This window comes from Poecilia reticulata, chromosome 2 (assembly GCF_904066995.2).
Source record: "Poecilia reticulata chromosome 2, P_reticulata-male-v2, whole genome shotgun sequence".
NCBI lineage: Eukaryota > Metazoa > Chordata > Actinopteri > Cyprinodontiformes > Poeciliidae > Poecilia > Poecilia reticulata.
The window spans coordinates 4,765,380-4,786,051 of record NC_088831.1 but is presented as its reverse complement, the minus strand read 5'-3'; the positions used below and the strand labels follow the sequence as shown (position 1 = coordinate 4,786,051).

At 38.9% G+C, this 20,672-nt stretch overlaps 1 protein-coding gene across 4 annotated transcripts; it reads left to right on the top strand.

Moving 5' to 3' along the window:
* Positions 1 to 136: 136 nt before the first annotated feature.
* On the top strand, positions 137 to 18,798 carry LOC103474030 (transmembrane protein 47). 4 transcript variants are annotated; one of them, XR_014090853.1, is made up of 5 exons: positions 137 to 702; positions 8,294 to 8,434; positions 12,898 to 13,615; positions 16,508 to 16,554; positions 16,654 to 18,798. XR_014090853.1 is itself a non-coding variant. In XM_008424750.3 (3 exons), the coding sequence occupies exons 1-3, from the start codon at positions 474 to 476 to the stop codon at positions 13,074 to 13,076; spliced, it is 549 nt and encodes a 182-aa protein (XP_008422972.3). In that variant the 5' UTR covers positions 137 to 473; the 3' UTR covers positions 13,077 to 18,798. The 4 variants fall into 4 exon arrangements, 1 of the variants encoding a protein (XP_008422972.3); XR_014090850.1 differs by having other exon boundaries at positions 16,508 to 18,798; XR_014090852.1 differs by having other exon boundaries at positions 12,898 to 16,554.
* The last annotated feature ends 1,874 nt before the right edge of the window (positions 18,799 to 20,672 follow it).

The window sequence follows — 20,672 nt, the reverse complement described above, 5'->3', positions numbered from 1 at the left end:
TGATTGGTTCGCCTTACGTGATGTCATCGCAAAGCAGAATTAGAAATTCACCCAGTGATTTTTTTTTTTTTTTTTTTTTTACAATCTTTTTGTTATTATTATTCACGTGTAAAATTCTCCAGAAGAAACTCATACTTCATCACAAAACAACTGCAACATTGCACTCAGAAGGTGCCGTGCATGTCTTCAGCTCCTTAGTGTATAGGCTACATCTATCTGGTTGTCTCTTTAGGACCCGGTTGCACCTGCGGGTTTTTGTGAAGCCGTTGACGTCAGCTGGAAACTGCACAGGTCTCCGCCGCGCGGCGGCAGCGGCGCCCCAACAGGCGCAGCGTCCGTCCAGCGCGCATCGCAGGCGGCTGCCGCACTCCGCCACGTTCCCGCGACGCGCCTCGACACCTTCTCTCTCTCCATTCCCCACGCATGCACCCTCCGCTTCGGCCGTGAGCCCTCCGCGCCTCTCCGACCCCGCCATGTCCTCGGCCGTCACGGAGACGGAGGAGTCGGCGCACAGCTCCCCGCTGACCCCGCTGAAGCTGGTCGGGCTCGTGTGCGTGTTCTTGGCGCTCTGTTTGGACGTGGGAGCCGTGATGAGTCCGGCGTGGGTGACCGCCGACGACCAGTACTACCTGTCTCTGTGGGAGTCCTGCTGGAAGCCGGGGAGCTTTGAGAAGTGGGAGTGCAACAGCACGCTGGACAAAGGTAGACCAGGCGGACACGGTCACAATGTTTGGCTCTACTTCTGTTATTAGGATCACAATAAGTCACCGTTAATATAGACAGAATGTTAGTGAAACAGTAATTATTGTGGATTTGAAATGAGAAGCTTTTATCAGGAGAGAGCTCCTCTGACAGACAATGTTTGATCTCTTTTTCTTTGTAAAAATGAATCAGAATTTTTCAAAGCTTTTTTTTTTTTTTTGTCTCCACCACAGGTTTCTTTCAAACCTCACACCTTTCATTTTGGTGACAACTAACACAGTGAAGGTTAACTGTATGGAATGAGAACATGGCAAAAGTAACACATTTTTTCCACAAAGTGTATTCCCTGTGGATGTTATTTTCAGAAGCCAACACATTGTGATGCTTTTAAGTATTTCTCTATAAATCTGAAAAGTGTGACATGCTTTTTGATTCAACCCCCTGTGAGTTTCTTGAACAACCTCTCACAAGTCATTTCAGGGTATATGTGGCATGCTAGGTAAATTCATTTTCTATAGAACGAACAAAAAAACATAAAATTACTGTTCTAGAATTTGTTTTATTTTCCGTTTTACTTTAGAATTCCTTAAAAATTCACTGCTGCTCAGGCAGAATAACTTTCAGAAAAGTTGGCTGTAATGGGCTAAGAGTTTTGTCACTGTAGCTTCTTTCTTTCTTTAATTGTAATTTGACTGGTTGTCTTCCCTGAAGGTCAGCCTTTGCCGTCTCTCGTCTTCTACAGCCTCCATTAGGTTTCCTTCTAGGATCGTCTGGTATTTCTCTCTTCCTGTACCTGCTAGGAAAGCTGCCCCCCTCCCACAGCATGACACCGCCACCACCACATTTCAAAGCCGGGACTGTGATTAGCAGAGCTGATTTTCTGACCAGTGGATCTTTGCCGTGCTCCATGACTCGTAGCAAACCTCCAACCTGACTCCTCCGTTTTTCCCTTTGCCACTCTTCCGTTCCACAAAGGCCAGATTTATGGAGTGCCCATCAAGACTAAATTACCTTGCATCAATTTCCTTTAAGCCTACTATTTATGTTTCAAACACAACTGAGGAGTGTCAACTCTCTGGGGTGTTGTCACTAACTTGAAGCTAATTAATCCAGGTCCACGACTCCAAACGGTAGGAAGATGTGGAGGGGGAATAAAAACTGCTGTCTCATTCAGAGTTCTGCTTTGCTTTTGTTGTCATATCCAGCCGTATTTTACTAAGTGATAGTGAGGTTGTGTTTAAGCCCCGAATCCCTGGGAGATGACTGATGACTTGTTTGCATACCAGTTTTTTCATGGTACTGGACTGAGTCGGGAGTGTCCGCACGTGTGTAGAGCGTGTGTAGAGCGTGTGTGCGCGCGCGCGTGTGTGTGTCAGTAAGAGGCTACCATCTTGAGCTGACCTATTTCTGGACATTCTTCTCTGAAGCCCTTGTAAATATTTCATGTCACACTCTGATTTCTCTGTTGTTGCGTCTCCGTTCCCCTCTCTCTCTCTCTCTGTCTCCCTCACGGACGGCAAACACACACGCACGTACGCACACACACACACACACACACACACACACACACACACACACACACACACACACACACACACACACACACATTCTTTCTTTGCTTTTCACACATACCTACTCACATCCATACTCCAGACCCAGACTCCCTAATTAGGTGTCTGCATGGTGAGTGTGTAGGTGTCGGCTGGTGTGTGTGTGTGTGTGTGTCTTACCATTGCACCCCCATTGATCTAAAACTAAGTTCTGTCTTGCTTGTCCCAACTGTCTTGGATTTCTTTAATTGGGTCATTTTTTCATTCACTAATGGTTCTGTTTTTTTTTTTGTGATGTCAAACTTCGCTGAAAGGTTTTGTAAAACGCTACGTAGGCAACAACTTTGGAAGACGTATTGTACAATCGCACTTATCGTGCACTTTGTTAGGCTCACCTTCTGTTACCTGGATGGAGCCCATTTGACCTCACTTTAATTCTACATTACCTGTACTTAGCAATATATTCTTTTAAGATTTTAGTCCACAATCAAATGCTATGGCATCTTAACCCTAAGTTAGTACCCAAAAGTTGGGCCAAAGTGCATCAAGAAAACGCCCTTCATGTAATTACACCATGGATTCATGCCTTCCTGATGTTCACATTAAATTCTGACCCCACCATTTGAATATGGCAGCTCACATCAAGACTCATCAATGTGCTACCAACGCATCATTAGCCGTGTTTACATCAGCAGTTTTTCTTAATGTGTTTTGAAGTATTGCAGTAGAGAAAAGATTGGTGGAAACGGCAAAATTCAAAATAACCTCAATTTCTAAAAATGTTTCTACGCTCACTTGGGGTGGTTTTTTTTTGGGGGGGGGCTTTTTCCCAAAAAAAGAAAAGCTCAAAAGGGGAAATGGAAACACATTTGCAGAACTGTGTGTGGTCTGGGCTAGTTTGCTGTCTCTATAACTTGTTTATTACAGCCATACGCAGAGTCAACATCTGACGACATTACGTATCACATAGCCTGGTTGATTCACTCCTAACCAATAAATGGACCAACATAATGCTGTCCCTGGGCTAAGTCCATCAAGCTAATGTTTAAATTGATGGCAATAGCTTATTTAAACAGACAGCATTAGCTTATTTAAACTGACCGAGTTAGCTTAACTAAACAGATAACTTTAGCTTATTTAAACAGACAGCATTAGCTTATTTAAACTGACCGAGTTAGCTTAACTAAACAGATAACTTTAGCCTATTTAAACAGACAGCATTAGCTTTTTTAAACTGACCGAGTTAGCTTAACTAAACAGATAACTTTAGCCTATTTAAACAGACAGCATTAGCTTTTTTAAACTGACCGAGTTAGCTTAACTAAACAGATAACTTTAGCCTATTTAAACAGACAGCATTAGCTTATTAGACTGGCAGCGTTAGCTTAGCTAAACAAATAACTTTAGCTTATTTAAACAGACAGTGTTAGCTTAGTTAAACAGATGGTAGCTTAATTTTACCGAGAGAATAACTACCTAACAGTTGCTCATACAGAAGGTTTTCTGACCTTTTTAAGTTGCTCATTGTCGTTGTGCTAGCTTGCAGCGTTAGCACTGCTGTCAGATGAAGTGCAACAATTAGGGCAAATATGAATGTTTGTGTAGATTTTGACACTTGTGAGCATCTTTGAATAATTTGGTTTTTTAGTATTGATTATATTGAGATATGAATTATTTTAACGACCCTGAAACATGAAATAATTAGAGCATTTCTCACATAATGTCATTTTTCAACTGTTTAAAAGTAGATGCAGGCATGTGCTTTGTGCAGTAAATGCATCCAGAACTCAATCAGGTCCTTGCAGAAACTGATGATCTGCTGTTTCTCTGAGGGGAACCTCAGATGCCAAAACACTCCAGTGGGCTTTTGTCCTTACAGGCAGGTACCTGAAGCTTCTGCCTGTCAGTCACACAGGCACCCTCTGAGATATTTAAGCTCAAAGCGAGGCTTCGTTTTTCTTGCTTTTGTCTCCTAAGGCATTGTGAGATCAGTCATCAGTGAAGACAGAACACCCACCCTCCCTAAATATGGTCTCCCCTTCCTCCCCTTCTATCATCTTTCTCTTTCACTTTTATTGATCCACTCTGGGCTTTTTTTCCACTGGTTTGGTCCGTACAATTGAGCAAGATTTTTTTCATTTTTGCTTGTTTCATACATCTTCCTGTCTTTCATTGTTTCTTATTCCCCCGTGTTTTTACATTTATTCCCTCTTTGCTCTGCTGTCCTTAATGACTCCTTTGTTTATGCATTAATTATTTTTCTCATTGTTATTTAGCCACGCTCCTCCTCACCGTCTCCCTTTGCTACTTCTCCACGGTCACGTTTCATCCCCCTTTTTTTGTTTTCTTCCTCCCTTCCCGACTGCGACTCCCCTCTCAGAGCTCCCCTCAGAGACGTTCGTTCTATTTGGAGCAGCTGAAGAAAGAATCGGAAGTCATGTAGTAGCCGGCTTTATGGCAGATAGGTACAATAATCACCAGCATTCTTATGTGATAGTATGCTTATTTTATAGAAAACGGTTGCTTTATCGGTTGATTCTGTGTTTGATTAACTTAAAATATTTAAACATCAATTTTTAAGTATAAGAAAATAATTGTGTCATATGCAAAGCATCTGGAAAAAAATTCAGAAAATGTTCCAGATGGTGTAAACCTAACAGCACTTAAGAAAAAGAACATCCATAAGCTTATTCATGTTGAGGAAACTTGATTTTATAACTAAAGCTTTTTTTTTTTTTTTTTTATAAATCTGAGTTACTGTAAATATATATATATTTTTTGAAAAGTTCTAATAAGAAAAGTCCAATCTAGTTATAATAACTCAGTTTTTGTTGACTCTGTGTTTTGTTTTTGTTCATTTTTTGCTCCAACAATTTGGTTTAATTCAGAATAAATACATCAAATTTCAGTTTTCATCACGATGTATCGCCATATAAGTGTTTTTCACTCGAAAGAAACTGTATGGCTTATTAACGAAGAATTTTAAATATATTATAAAGCTAAAACATGGCTCTTGTTTCTGTGTTCAAACAAAAAAAAAACCCTCCTTTTCCTATTCCGAAACTCTTTTGCAACACATTTACAGCGTCAGACTCGTAATATCAGGTCTTCAGGGTAATCGGATTGGTAAGTAATTATGAATTCATAAAAATTAAAAAGAAAATGGCCTCTTCCAGCTCTAAATGGCCGTCAAGTTCCCAGATCTGGTGTCTGGATGAAATGTGGGACTGTGCCTGTAACGACTGAATGTGTGTGTTTGATGGAACAGAAAACGGTGTAGGTAATCGATAAGCGGCGAGCGATTGTGACTCGTATTGTAACGTTCTTCGAGGTGGTCGATGCGACTTGAGGAGTGCTATATAAACGCAATCCATTAGGCGTTTAGCTTATCATTTATTTATTTTCTCTGGCCGTCGTCGACTATTGCATCAGAGGACCAGGATGCAGCTCAGTGCCAAAGTATTTACTCCACTTTAAGAAACTGAACTGAGGAGTTTTACCTGAACTGGGAGGAGGATTCCACATTTCAACCTTCTTTGCAAATAGAGATCTGAAAAGTGTGGAGCACATGTGGGTCAATATTTTTATTAGACCACCTTTCACATCCATTTGAAGTTGCAAGTCATTTGCGACATGACTGGTGTATACATTTGCTTCAGAATGGCAAATTCATATATTTACCACAAATAGAACAGCAAAAAATATTTGTCACTAAATGGCTAACTGTTAATGTCTTTTCTAGTCAACTAAATATTGAACTATTTAGATTGTCTATTATCATTCTGATTGACAAACCTGCTTCAGAACGACCTCTATAATTATATTTGATGGACTTTGACTAGGCCATTCTGATTCATGAGTTTGATTCAGAATGGCCTCTACTGGACTTTTGACTTGGCCTTCCAGTTTTTGCATCTTTGCAACAAAATGAATAACCTTAAGAGTTCTTCATCTTTATTTATTTACTTTTAAAATATTATAATAATAAAAAATGAAGTGAGGATCAACAATACACCCTCCAAATAATCTCTAATTTGGCTTTAATTCTTGAATGTGATGGTAGGGAAAGTACATCAGGTGGAGATGTGGCTAACGCTAAAAGATTAAGCTAACTTCTTATCTCCATGCTAACATGTGAAGCACTCCTAATGTGTCTCACGGTACATTTGTTTCCATGGCGACGTTCTGTTTTAAACGCGGAGCATAAAAGCGGCTGACCTGCACGACAGCTCGGCCTATCTCTGCAGGATAAGGAAAGAAATGTGACAGCGTGCCATGCTAATCCCGTCACACGGCAACAAGTCACATTACAGCAAAAGGTATTTTGCGGTAAGCAGAAGCACAGAACAGCATGAGGCCTGTGTGTTAGAAATCTGCACATTTACTCGGCTCCAATTTAAATTTTCTGCTCCAAACCCACGTGTTTGTGTGCAGCTAGAAGAAAACGTCTGGCTAACAGAACCACCATGGTAGGCTTATTTTACAGCAGGGGTTCTGGTTTAAGTAAAAGGAAAAACACATTAAGCCAGTTCACTTTCACACCAATGAAAACTCTGGGGTGGGGGGGCGAATTAAAAGCATGCGCTTTGAGTTTAAAGGCAGGATTTCTTATTTTAACTCTCTTATGCTAATATTTTCTCATCTGAATCCTCAGCGTCTTCCTTCAGCTAGCAACATGCTAGTGCGCTTGTAAGTTTATCTGTGTTTGTAGGTTTTCTTCTCTGTGGGAGGAGCAAGATTAAAACAAGACCAAAGATATTTATTCAAAATGTAAGTGTTCTCATATAGTGTGAGAGTTAAAACTGCTGCGGTCCCTACGTTAAACATGACTTTTTCTTTTTTACCCTTTTATTGATTTTACAAATTAATCATGACCAACAAATTTCTTCTTTTTTTTTTACATAAACAATTAAAAAAACAAACTATAATCTGAAAGTGAAAACTGATTTTGATCAAATAATGACCACTAAAAAAATTTTTGGGCATATAATAAGAATCTAAGGTAGGATTTATCACTTAGAAAGGCTGAAACGTTATTGAATGTTACATTTACAATCAAGCACGCTTAATTCAGTTTTTATCATATTTAAAACACTTCAGTGTTCAGTTTATTGTGAGTTTGGTAGGTTTGTGTGTTCTTGCTTCTCACTGTCCTTCAACCTCAAATGCTCCCCATATACAGATGCAGATACATTTTTGACAACAAGCCAGTAAAGCTTTTTAGCCAAAGCTTTTTGAAGGCTCAGGTGCTTCTGCTGCTCTCGCTTCTTTACCTTTACTCTCTATCTCAATGTCCTGAACCCACCAACCCCGCTCCCCCTTCCTTGTTACCTTGCTTTACTCATCCATTTAGACTTTGTTCAGTTTCTCCTCTTCTGCAACTTTTCCAAACACTCCTCGCTGTCTCCTTCCACGCCTTGTTTGCTCCCGCGCCGCTTCCCGCCGTAGCCGTACGCCCCCCCCCCCCCACACAGATAAATGCATTATACCTGATGCTTGTAAATAATAGAGTAGTGAAAAATGAGAATAATTTGTCTTGTTGTCTATGTTCTCCCAAGAGGTGTATTTAAGGCCTTTTGTTTTTTTCTGCATTCATTTGTTTCCCAAAATGCAAAAAAAATAAAAGCACAACGTTGCTATTTTACGCCTTGCTTGAACTCCTTTTTTGAAGGACTACAGTTGGTTGTTTTTCTAAAAAGGAAAAATACTAATATAAAACCTAATATTTTTGAGGCTGAGAATGGTACAATGAGCATAAAGTCTAAATGTTCCTGTTAAAATTCCAGGTTTTGTTTAAAACTGAGATGTACTTTTTGATACAGCTACAGCATTTAAACACCTGCCATCAATTTTTACCAAATTAGCTCATTGTCCAAAGGTATCAGTCAGGAGAAGTGTACAGAAATCCACACCATTTTCTGTAAAAACTGACCCCCGTAATGCCAATCACTAATTTGCATCAAATATTTCCGTGTCTGTATGTTTATCAAATATTTTACTGTTTATCTCCTTCTTCTCTTTCCCCCATCCTCCCCTTCCAGACTGGCAGGTTGCCACACTGGCCTTGTTGCTAGGGGGCGGAGCCTTGGTGCTGATGTCATTCCTAGTCGCTTTGGTTGCCGTGTGCATCGGTACAAGACGGCGGTTCTACGCCCTCGTTGCCTTCATGCTCTTCGCCGCAGGTCAGCGCACACTCTAGACCAAACACTGTGCCTCGCAAAAATACCTGGACTTTTTTTTTGTCACGTTGTCACATCACAGCCAGAAATTTCAGAATATTTTATTAGAATTTCATGCAATAGATGAACACAAAGTAGCGAATAACTCTGGAGTGTTTGTGTTGCCGAAACAAAATCCTTTTCTGACTTAATAATCTGATGCAAAGTCTGTGATTTTAACGTTAAAGGTCCTGCTTAGGATAGCCACACAGTCTTTATTTACCTGATTTTCAAAAGTTTTTCACATAAAGCTCTCAGGATAATCCTTATTTCCTCATTTAACCCAAGACACACACCTGCAGTCACAGTTTTCCGCTCTCACACTCTTCAGAGGAAATCCTATTTTTATGGTCGACTATGAAACGTGGCGTTACGCCCGTCTCTTTAACTCTCCCATCATCCCCTCACTTCAAGTCCAACAGCAACCCAGCTTCTCAGAACGTAAAATAAGGAGACTTTTTTATTTTTTCTTATATCTGCGATGTGATTTATTTTGAAAAGCAGGACCTGTGTCTCAGCTGTAGCGAACAAACCTTAGCATGGCTGCAGCTAAGTGGAAACCGTCCCGACTTTAAAGGATGACGCAAATGTGCTTAAAGCGTGAATTTCTGAGCACTTTGAGTCAAACATCTTCATTTTTCTATTTCAGCAGGTACTTTGCAGCCTCTGCTGTTGATTTGTGCTTCTGTAGAACTTCATTTAGTGCTACTGAAAACACACCTTGTTACTATAATGGAGCCTCAGCTTGTGTTCCTCTAATAGCTATAATTCTATGATTTCCTTCAGATTGCTTTAAGATTCTCTTTATGTTAAACACGGCGGGATATCTCGTGATAAAAGGCCTCGGCCGCCGCTGCGAGACATAATGCTTCAGCAACATAAAGCGGTTCGCTTTTGCAATTTGCGAACAATGTGTTGCCTTAGTTACCAAGATCATACTGAAAGCCAAGTAGAATTGAGGGCTGTTTTAAAGGCCGTCTGGAGTTTAGGGTTAACCAGAACGCACAGGATCAGCAGCAGTGGAAAAAGGAAATCAGAGTTTTACCGATGCGGCAGCGTGTGACTTTCAGCGTTCCTAAAAGTGTTGACACAACAGCCCTGAGCTTTTAAGCGACGCCTCTAAAGCTCTGCTGTGGTATTTGCTAGCAAGCTGTCATTGTCGGATCGTTTCGGTTCTGGACGTTAGAAGGTTGACGGGATTTGTTTACAAATCAGGAAGTTTGGAGCATATGGAGGCTTATGTATTTATATAACCTTCCAAAAGAATTTAAAACCCATTGAGCTTCGAACGTTTTGTGATGATAAATCACAAACCTAAATGCATCTTACTGGACTTTTCGGTGGCTTATGAGTGCATGTAAGAAGGGACATTATACATTACACATCCTGTGGTGGTACAAAATGTTATTTAAAATCATTGTTTTTGTCCTTGTGAACACTGCGTCCTCCCGTTCAGAATGCAAAAGTAAAAGAGAAAAAAAAATCAACAATCAACATGTAATTCTTTTCCTTTGATCTGAACTAAACAACATTTTTTACATGACATTTTAAATACTGACCACAAAAACTACATGAGCCCTTGATGAATAATAGATTTTTTTTTCACACCAACATCCACTTTAAGATTTGTTTGTAACACCATCTGTATTATTTGCGTAGTAGTACTTGATGTTATGCATCCACTTTTTATTATTTTGTATATTCAGAAGAGCAACAGTTTGATGCCAGAGCTTGTTTTCTAAAAGTGAACTCCAAACTGCTACCTCATAAAAAAAACCTGTAAATTTAATTAAAATTATGAATCCTTCATGTCGAATCAGACAATTTTAGTATGAGTTTGTCTGCCCCATTATATGAGGGGCTGAGAGTGCAAAAACCAAACAAACTCAGAAGCACAGGGTCAGGTGTACCTTCTGCCTCAACCTATGGCGATGGTGCCGTATTAGTAGAGTTAAAGAGTTGTGGAAAAGTGCATCCATTGCCTACAGATTTCTTCTGTTTTTGCTTTTTTTGTTATTCTTAAATCTTTCAGATTTCAATGTCAGAAAATGATAACATGTCTTATGTTTACCACAAGAAGCAGTTTCCACATATTTACTATTATAAAAGGAATCTACGCCCATTAATTAATTTTGATTAACCGCATTTTGGAGGCTTTGTTTTACTAACCCCCAGGTCTGATTACTGTCATGTCAAGAAATTCCCTAGCTAATACTTTGCTGACAACATGAGGTAGACTTAACAAATTCAAGAACAGATGAGAAACGGCCCACATTATCAGCCAATATTCACTCCTCTTAGTGGCTCAGAAAAGATTTTGGAGTAGGCTACTCTAAATCTGGGCTTAAATCTCATTCAGATTCAATTCACAAACTCACACTTAGGAATTTAGCCAATGTGGCTAGATTGAACAAATTCTGTTAAAAAAAAATTTCTAAATGGATGTAAAATACTCATTGGATAACCCAAGACCAAGTCTAAGTCCAAGAACAAACCAATGAGAAATCATTTTTAAGGAACACTAAAATGGTTAGCACCTAGCTAACCTCTGATTTCCAGTAACTTCGACGGCCTTCTAGATTTTACAGTAAACTTTGTCAATGACGTATAGTTGGAAAGGTTTGGGTATGAATGCACATGAAGCAAATTAAGTAAGCTCCGGCCGGCAAGTGCAAAGATGACTTTAAAGACATAAATCCAGGGGGCATAAGGGTCACAGACAAAGAGTTTGTAAATCAACACAGAAGACCTTTGGGAGTGACAAACTAGGACGTATTGAATAAGAGTGGCTTGCTATCTTATTTGTCTAGTGGTTTGCTCAATATAGACGCGACACTGGACCTTGCATTAGGATTAGCATTAGGAACAATACTTTGCTGCATCTACAAGCGAGTGATGAAAGTTCATTCACTCACTAGACTATTTATGAGATGCATCTATCAAGGGCTTGTTGACTCGAATAACAAAGCAGCCGTTCACATGGCAGAAACTCAATACATTTAGGCACCCAGACGTGATGAAGACAAGTTGCTGAAGTTTGAACCGAACATCAGGATGAAGAAGAGGATCTAAGTGACTTTGAATGTGGCATGGCAGATGGTACCGGACGGGCCAATGTTAGTATTTCAGAAACCACTGAGCTAATAGGATTTGTCACAGCCATACATCTTCTGGGTTTACATAAAATGGTTCTAAAAAGAGAAAATATCCAAAGAGGACAGCAAGCACAAATTCTTTGATGTTAGAGGTAAAATGGGAGTAAGGCCGACTTCTTTAATATAATTCACATAGCTACTCTAAGGATAACTACAAAAAAAGTACAGTCAGGGTTTGTGGAAGATCCAACTGCAAGGAGCTGAGGACCGCTTTTGCTTCTGGCAGCTAAAAGCAAGAAATGGTTACAGTTCACACTTCCTCACCAAACTGGAACCGTTATAGAGTGGAAGAATGTTGGCTGGTCCAACGAGCCTTGATTTCATCTCCAACATTCAGACTCTAGAATTTAGCGTAAGCATCAAACCCTCAATTCATCCTGATTTGCATCAACAGTTCAGACTGGTGATGGTGTAATGCTATTGTGGATATTTTCTTAGCAATTTCTTGGATCTTTTGTACCAACTGAGTTAACAATATCCATCTTTTAAGGCAAACAGAGTACCCGTCTTTAATGGTTACTTCTAGCAAGATGCTTCATTTGACAAAATTCAAATGATCTCATTGTCTTTTTGTGAACATGACCTTGAACTCTGCCCTCCATAATCCCCAGATCCCAATTCAGTAGAGCACTTTTGAGATGTAGATGCACATATTGGATGTGAAGCTGAGAAATGTAATGTCTATCCCAGGAAGTATAGTCAAAGGTCGTCCAACATAGTATTGTTTTTGTTTTTTTTGCTTATGCCCAATACTGGGTCATCAAACCAGTATTGGGCATAAGCAATATATTTGCTAGGTACACCTAGAAAATATATTGCTAGGTTTGCTATAAATATATAGCAAAATATATTTGCTAGGTATACCTAGCAAATATATTAGGTGTACCTAATAATAAAGAGTTTAGTAAGTGGATATACACAATTTCAGATGCATAGGTATAAACAAATGTGTATTTTAAGTCTTTAATGTCAAAATGTAGTTGATGGTGATAAGCCACACTTTGATCCAGATAACATAGTTATCTGGATCAAAGTGTGGTCTGAGCTTGGCAGTACACATCCATTTGTTGGTGCAATGTTATTGAAGTGGTGTACTTCCACTAAACTAAGCTGTTTTCTAATTGTGGACATATTTAAGTAATACTGTTCACACTTCCTTAACAACATTCCTGATTGTTCTGCTTATTCTCTGTCGATGCTGAGCACAGAATGACATTGTGATTGTACTTTAAAAGTGACATCTTGTATTTAACCATGCCTTATCTTCTCCAGTTGTCCTCCAGGCCTGCAGCTTGGTCCTCTTCCCCATCAAGTTCATCGAGAGCATCAACCTGAGGATCTATCATGAATTCAACTGGGGCTACGGGCTGGCTTGGGGAGGGACCATCTTTTCTTTTGGTGGGGGAGTCCTCTACTGCCTCAACCCAAAGAGCTATGAGGATTACTACTAACTCCAATAACAGCTGGGGACTTCACAGCTACATTTTGGCAAAGAAGTATAGATGGGGATGGGGGGGGGTTATGTTTTTTTAACACCTGATTTCCCAGGATGTGCTGGAAGTAATGAACATCAGATTTGAGCGACCCAAGCTTTGACCGTTGGAATTAAAGCGGATAGTCAAGATATTACTTTTTTTTGCCTCTGTCAAAAGAATTTTTGATGCGGACTCATCGTCTTGGCAGCAATTGCTAAGACTTGTGTAACACCCTTCATGTCGACTGTAGTCTCAACAACTCTCCCTCTGTTCTTGGCTCCACAAACCCAAGTTTTTGACTCTGTTAATTAGAAAATTGTTGCATGTTCTTTGGGTGGATCCCTTCTAATTTCTTCACCTCAGTTTTCAGCTCCGTTGTCAAAACCTACGGCTTGGTTAGACGTAGAAGCCGTTTTGTTTTTCAGACCCCTTTGGAGTTCCTGAGGTTCCGCAAGGGAGAGGAAGCGGATCACATCCTCACAACTTTTCAACAGACAGACTCTTCCTGGAGGAAGGTGAGGGCAGGAATAAAAAAAAATGTAAGACACCCACTCAATATTCCGTTATCGACCCACTTGTCTGTTACCACGGCAACCCACGGGGAGTGCACATGCAGCTGTCATGATTGATTACCCACGGTCGGGGGTTGTAAGACAGTACGGCCCTCCGAGGCCTCCAAGCGTCTTCGATTGCCAATTGAACGGAGTTTCTCCAGCCACCTGTCATTTGGTGTTCGGTTTCGCCCTCCGGTAATTCTCTCTGTGAAAAAGGAGTGTTGTCAGCCCGTCAGTAGTCAGGTTTACATGCACTACGGCCGTGAGATAAAGGAGGATTGTTCTGAATGGAATCTTGTAATTATGCACTCATCTGATTGAGATTCCTCGGGGCTTTCATGCCTTGTCTCATTTCCTGGCTGCATTCGGTGAAATTGCTCGGCCCAGTCGGAGGTGGAAAGGATGGTTACCTTTTTTTTGCCTCTGTCTGACATAAAAACAATATCTCACACAAAAATCACATACATACCTTTCAATGAATTAAAACAGGTGCAGATAAAGGGTGAATGTTGAATCTTTACTCTTTAGAGAGGGCCGTTAATCGGAGCTTATTCAACTTTTCTTGTACTAAGTGATAGTTTTATCATGGTTCCACATAGTACTCAATAATTTACTCAACAGTTCTCCATTTGTGCCTTTCTCCAAGTCATCAACACATTAGGCTGTATTCGGTATTTGTGATCAGGAAAAGCAGGAGTGGCAAGACCTACACTTGTACATTTTGCTATAATCCATTTGAGCTTGTAAATTGGGCGTTCTGTGTTCCCAGAAGAAAAAAAATCTATATGCTTAACTCTGTAGCCACGCTACAGGTAGAAGATATTGGCTTTAATAGGAAACTTAGTCTTTGTCAGTAACCTGTGCCTTGCAAAAAGCATTCTTTCCCCTTTTGGTTTTCCATATTTTCTCATGTAACAACCTCAGACTTTGATGCATTTTATTGGGACTGCACATCCAACATAAAGCCCCAATCAAATACATTGGAGCTTGTGGTTGCAATGTGGTATAATGTGGAAATGCGTAGAGCTATTTTGAAAAACAAGTAATGAGTAATACCTTGTTTACACGTCATGCTGTCTTTTACTTGCGACACTATTTACAGATTCCAGCGAAGCAATTGTTTTAGATTCACTTACTCCTGCCAGCCAGCATCTTGAGAACACAGAGGGAATTTTTGAATGTGTTCACTGGACTAAAATCCCAGCCTTTTGTTAAAAATGCACATATGATGGGTAACTTAAGAAATTTCAAAGTGGAGTTTTATTTAGATGTTAATTAATGGCCTGTTTGTAGTAGATAATTTTCTTAGTCTGTTAGCAACAGCTTTGTTTGCCTATCTCTCTGAATAATCATTTCACACATCTCAAGCAGTTTAATTTTAGACTTGAGATGATCGAATGTACTCCAGACTCACTTAAAAAACAACCACAAAATAGTCACTAGCTTAGCATCAATAGAAAACCCTGAAACAGATGCTAACTTTAGCACAGCTAGCCGCTACAGGTAAGCCAGTCACAGTATTTTCAGAACTCACAAATCTGAAATTTTTTTTCAGATTTGTGAGTTCTGAGCGCTATCACTGTTAGCGCTTAAGATTATTCTCAGTCAGTTCGACAAGAAGTTTTTCCTGTCTAGCAAGTAAATGTTCAGACGACATTCACTGAGGGCAGTGTTATACTTTTTAGCATTTCTTTTACCTTGGTGTCTTTAATCTCATTTTGAATGTTATCTGCAAGCATTTTGTGAACATTTGTAGAAAATGTACAAGAACATCAAAAGTTAAGTGAATGTTGTTCGCGTGCGACCAGACAACGCTGCCAAAATACTTTATTGTGTTTCGTGTTGACATTCAGAGAACGTTGTCTGAAAACTGATGGCGATGGTCAGGGAGCGTTATCTGGATGTTCAGTGTTAGCTTGGTATTAGACAACTCTGTCAACACAACTGGTCAAATAAGGAATGATTTCAACAACCAGAAATAACAAGGAAACAACCAAATCTCACTCTAATAGCTTATATCTATAAGCACTACACCATTTTTTTCAATATACATTTGAGTTTTAACATTGCAGAAAGCTACCCAGAGTTAGCTAGCCTCTGAAATGCTAACAGAATTTTCCAGATCACCATATCTAATAACTCCTTATAACCTGGATCTGCAGTAAACACCGTCACATTCTACATGTCAGCTGTGACAATGCAGATATATTGCTATATACAACATATTTGAACAGACGAATGAAAAGGTCTGTTCCTGGGTGTACGTAACCATGGCTACTGACATAAGTTTCTCCTAGTGATAAATTCAAACTATTTTCTTGGACCAAACTGTTCTCCTCTTGTCAACTGTAAATGTCAGGAACCTATGCATCACTCAATATGTAGTTTGTGGTTGAAGACATTCTGGGATGTGCTCAGTTGTACAGAGGAAGAAAATGTCACACAAAAAAATAGTCTGGTATTTTACTTCAACGCTCTATTGCTTTTCAGAAAGAATTAGCTGACAATGATGATTTTATTTCTTTTCTCCCTACCACATAATCTTGGGCTGACATTTTTATCCAAATTGTGTCATATTTTGATTTTTTTTATTCCTCTGAAATATTAAATTTAGTGAAATGTGAACGTGTGACAAAAAAGCAAGCTTTAAAGGGGCAGATTTATTTATTTTTTGCAAGTGTTGCTGTTTAGTTTTTCAGAGGTGCCAAGAATTTCTTCAAAACATCAGTCTATTGAAAATGTTTTATTTATTTATATTAATGGCTCCACCTTAGTTCCTAATTCAGTATTTTTTTATAACTTACCTGCTATTTTCAAAGTGTCTTCTTTTTTACCGTACGTTTTGTTTCCTAGATTACCTTCCTCTTCTTGGGAACTCATTTTTCCGCCCCACACTCCAGGTGTGTAGGGATTTGAATGCAAAGCAGTTCTCCTGTGGATATTTGGAGATTCAAGCAGCGTCTTTCATTCGCTGTCCTTTCATTGTCACATATTTACAGCGGTGCGCTGTCACACAACCGTCATCCCAAAAATAGGATCCAGGCCGACTCCCCAGCCACCAAAAACAAATGAAGGACTTGGACGGCGGCCACGCACTTTCAGGGAAATGACAGACATCCGTTTATTTCATGTCAACGAGCGTAGCGTTAAAAGTTTGAACATTATACAAAAAAACTTATGTCGTCTTTTTGACACATGAAGGTCCTTTTATTACTGTTCTGTACTTTTCTCCTGTTGTCATTTTGGTACCACTTAGACCATGTTCACCACATTTTCCAAAACTGAAACTATTTCCTGTTTTGTCTTAATGTCCAAAGCAGCAAGTTTTTTTTATGCCAAAGCAACACCTTTCTGCATTTTATTTTTTGTAAAACAGATTTTTCATCTGGTTTTTCCGGCAGATCCTGAGCATGGCTAAAGCAGTTCCAGGCTAAAGGTTCCTATATCCAATCAGAAAAAAACCGTTGAAGATTTTGGCAAAGAAAGCCAGAGTGGTCCTCACTTTGCATATTTGAATAAACTCAGGATAACCAGTCCACACATATACATTACACAGATTCTTTTTTTTAAATTCACTTTAAACGAGTCTTCAATAATCTGTTTATTCAGAATAAAACCTCAAAATTTGATTGTATTTTGGCTTGTAATTTTTGTTTTATTATCAAAACGTTTTCAAAGAAAACCTGCTTCTGTAAAATCAGCTCACTTTGAGTGAAAAACCCCCCAAACATTTAATGACAACTCAATTAAAGAATGTAAATGTAAGCCGAATTAGATAATAGAAAAAGTAGTGTAAATGTTATGCAGTGTGGTTACACCGAACAACAAACTGCAACATTTACCAAAATATATGTTGAAACATTATTAAAATCACATTTCATTTCATGTTTTGCTCTTTTCTGACCACTTGTTTTAATTGAGTTTCAAACGAAAGAAAATGTAGCTACAAGTAATTAATTTCACTTTATTTGTATCACGACAGCTCAAAGCAAAACTTACGTCAAGGCACTTGAAATGCGTCAAACTAATTTTCACATGTACAAATTTACACAATAAACAAATGGATTCCAAAACAACTCCCTTTTAACATTTTAAATTGGTTTTGGTAATGTTTTAGCCTGGCGCTGCTTTATTCATCCAAAATTTCATCTAATCTGGACAATTAAGAATAAGTACTGCAGTGACTGTATCTGGAATCTCACATGGTATTGTTTCAAAAGCAGATTTTGTTCTGGTTATTTTGTACCACCTTTCTATTCCCATGTCTTATAAGCAATCGCCTTTTTTTATTTCATGACAATTTTTCTAATTTGTCTCATCTCAGGCGATGTAAGGGGGACACATCTGATGGATTTATTTTTATTACCACCATCACTTTGCTTACGATTGTGCCATTTAAGCTTTATTGGGGCGTTTTGCTGACTAAGGATGTCTTTGTGAAACAGCACTTTGGGGGTTACAAATTAACTTATGTGTTTCAATGATGCTTTAGTAAAAGCAAGACGTGAGAGGATACACTGATGCTTATTAAGACTTGCACACAAAAAAATACTTTATAAGGGTTTCAATCCCACAACAAAGACTTACTGATTTATTTTCAAACTCAGCTGCTTGTTCAGATTGTTCATCCTGGATTTGAAGCAGATTTCAGTACTTTATTAAAGAATGCAGTTTCTTTAATCAGATCAGACTGGGTCTGTTTGAGTATAATTAAGTTTTTTTTTTTAAAAAAGAACAGAAACAATATTTACAAGCCCCTTCCTGCACCCGTACAATGCTTCATTCGTTTCTCATCCCTTTGTACGTTTTAGCAGAGGTCTGACTTAGCCGTGACTGTTAGCATTTGTTTGCTTAGTAACACTTAGTAACTACTTTAATGAAAAGTAGAGGCTCGTAACCAGAAACAGTTTCCTTTTTTTCATACCTCCTCTCCCAGTAGACTGGGAGGAGGAACACAGTCTAATGATGTGCGTAGGGATTTAGTGTGGATGATTGCAGAAATGTACAAATATGCGTGGCAGACAGAAAAAGGGGGAAAAAAACAGTCTTATTTGTGCATGTGTATTGGCATGTTTTAGATGCCGTTGTAGAGATGTCACTAATGAGCATTTATCTCTTTGTACACATTAAAACACTGAACTGAGTCTCTTGTGTCATATTGTTCTTTCTGCTTTCATCTTATTTTTTTTTCTTTCCCCTCCCCAGTTCTGAAGTCATTGCCATCGTGCTCATTTCTCTTTTCAGTTTCTCTCAAATCTATGCAAATCATTTTTTATCTAAAATTCATTAAAGCTGCTCCATGTATTCTGTAGAGAACTAATCAGCCTAGATTGTAAGAATGCAGAATTTCTTTCTTTTTTTTCTAGTGTTGTCACAACACTATTCTAAATCAGTAGTGTTAGTTTTTCAAGTTTCTTAAAGCACTGACTTCAGCTGCAGTTTATACTATAAACAGAATAAGATTTAATAAAAGCAAAAAAAAAAAAGTGCCTTAGTTTGAAAAATCTACAGAGAATCTGTTATGCTTAAATTAAATTTCAAAATGCAGAACATTAGAAAACATAGTTTTTCCTTCCACTCCCCTTTCAATCACTAGTGTTGACACTTGTAACATTTTTTTTAAATTTAACTAACTTGTGGAGTATTCCACTTTTCTGAGAGCCGAGCTTTTCATCAGCTGAAAACCATCAAGATTAATAGAAAAAAACTTGCGATAACTCACTTGAGCATGATGAATACATAATATACGAGAAATACTTTCTGAATAAACTGTTCAGTTGCATCCTAGTTTACTGAAATGCACTTGCATAATGAAGCGTTGTTTATCCGAGGTTGTGTTTACCCAAATCAAAGATCTAAGAATTTAATTATTTATGAATAAATCATGTCCAAATGCATCATACGGCACAATTATCAGAGTGAGAGGAATGTATTCAGTGGTTCCAGCTGTGAAACGTGTTCCTTGTATCTTCATTATTGCCGAGTTTCTACCGGACATTTTAAATTATACATCTGTGAAGTAACTGGAGCTTTTTGTGAGCCTGGATTTGTGCTAATCAGCATTTATCTCCTTTACACATTCACCGTCAAGTACATCAGAGAAAGATATCGGAGTGACGTAACAAATGATTCAGTCCGTTTTTTGAGGAAATCACTCTAAAAACCACATCTTTCTAAGACTCAGAAACCCACGTTACAATGAAAACACTGACATAACTCCTAATCTGGGGCTCTGCTACCCTCTGCTGGCCACTTTGTATATTAGCAACTATAGGTGAATTTGTTCCAAAGCCATTCCAAGTGTTCTGTTACTTACTTATGTGATGCAGAAAAGATTTTAGTGATTACCCCTCTTGGGAAAAAATCTGCATCATGACAATAAGCATATTCTGCTAGTTAAGTCACTACTTTTTCCAAGCTTGGCTTTACTGTGCCAGGCTAGAACTCTTTGACTATAAAGTTCATTTGCTTTGGCGGTACTCCAATGTGTTTTGTCAAGAAGCTGTACTATCATCAGGCAAACTGAGATGCCCTCAGACACACACACACAAACTGCAGTAGTTTGGAACACACCAAAGCCTTGGTAAACAAGCCTAGACATTGTCTTCCTATGCGGTTTAGCTACTTCATTTCCCTTCACTGCTCCGTCTGGGATTTCTCCTATTTAGATTTTTTTTTCATTAGAATTTCAAATGGACCAATCAGCAAACAGAAGTAGGAGTTGTAAACAATGACTTTCTGTGCTGTCGTCTGCTGTCAGTTGTAGTTTGGAAATGGCAGCAGAGGAGGTGAACAAAAACATCCAGTCGGTGTTGGACACGCTAGCACATTGCTAGCAAAGATGCCATTCAACTCCACACTTCTCTCTTCACAGTGAGAGGTGGTTTTTACAGCGCACACGATTTATGACAAGCTTTATAGCAAAGCTTCCTTCACGTTTGAGCTAGCTCAGTATATTCATCAGATCCAATTGTTTAAAGCTTAAACAGAGTCCACTCCTCCAGCAAGAAATTATTTC

Coding starts and splice junctions, on each gene's coding strand:
- LOC103474030 (XM_008424750.3), top strand. CDS start 474: ATGTCCTCGGCCGTCACGGAGACGGAGGAGTCGGCGCACAGCTCCCCG. Junction 703..8,293: donor CAACAGCACGCTGGACAAAG/GTAGACCAGGCG, acceptor CTCCCCTTCCAG/ACTGGCAGGTTGCCACACTG. Junction 8,435..12,897: donor CTTCATGCTCTTCGCCGCAG/GTCAGCGCACAC, acceptor TATCTTCTCCAG/TTGTCCTCCAGGCCTGCAGC.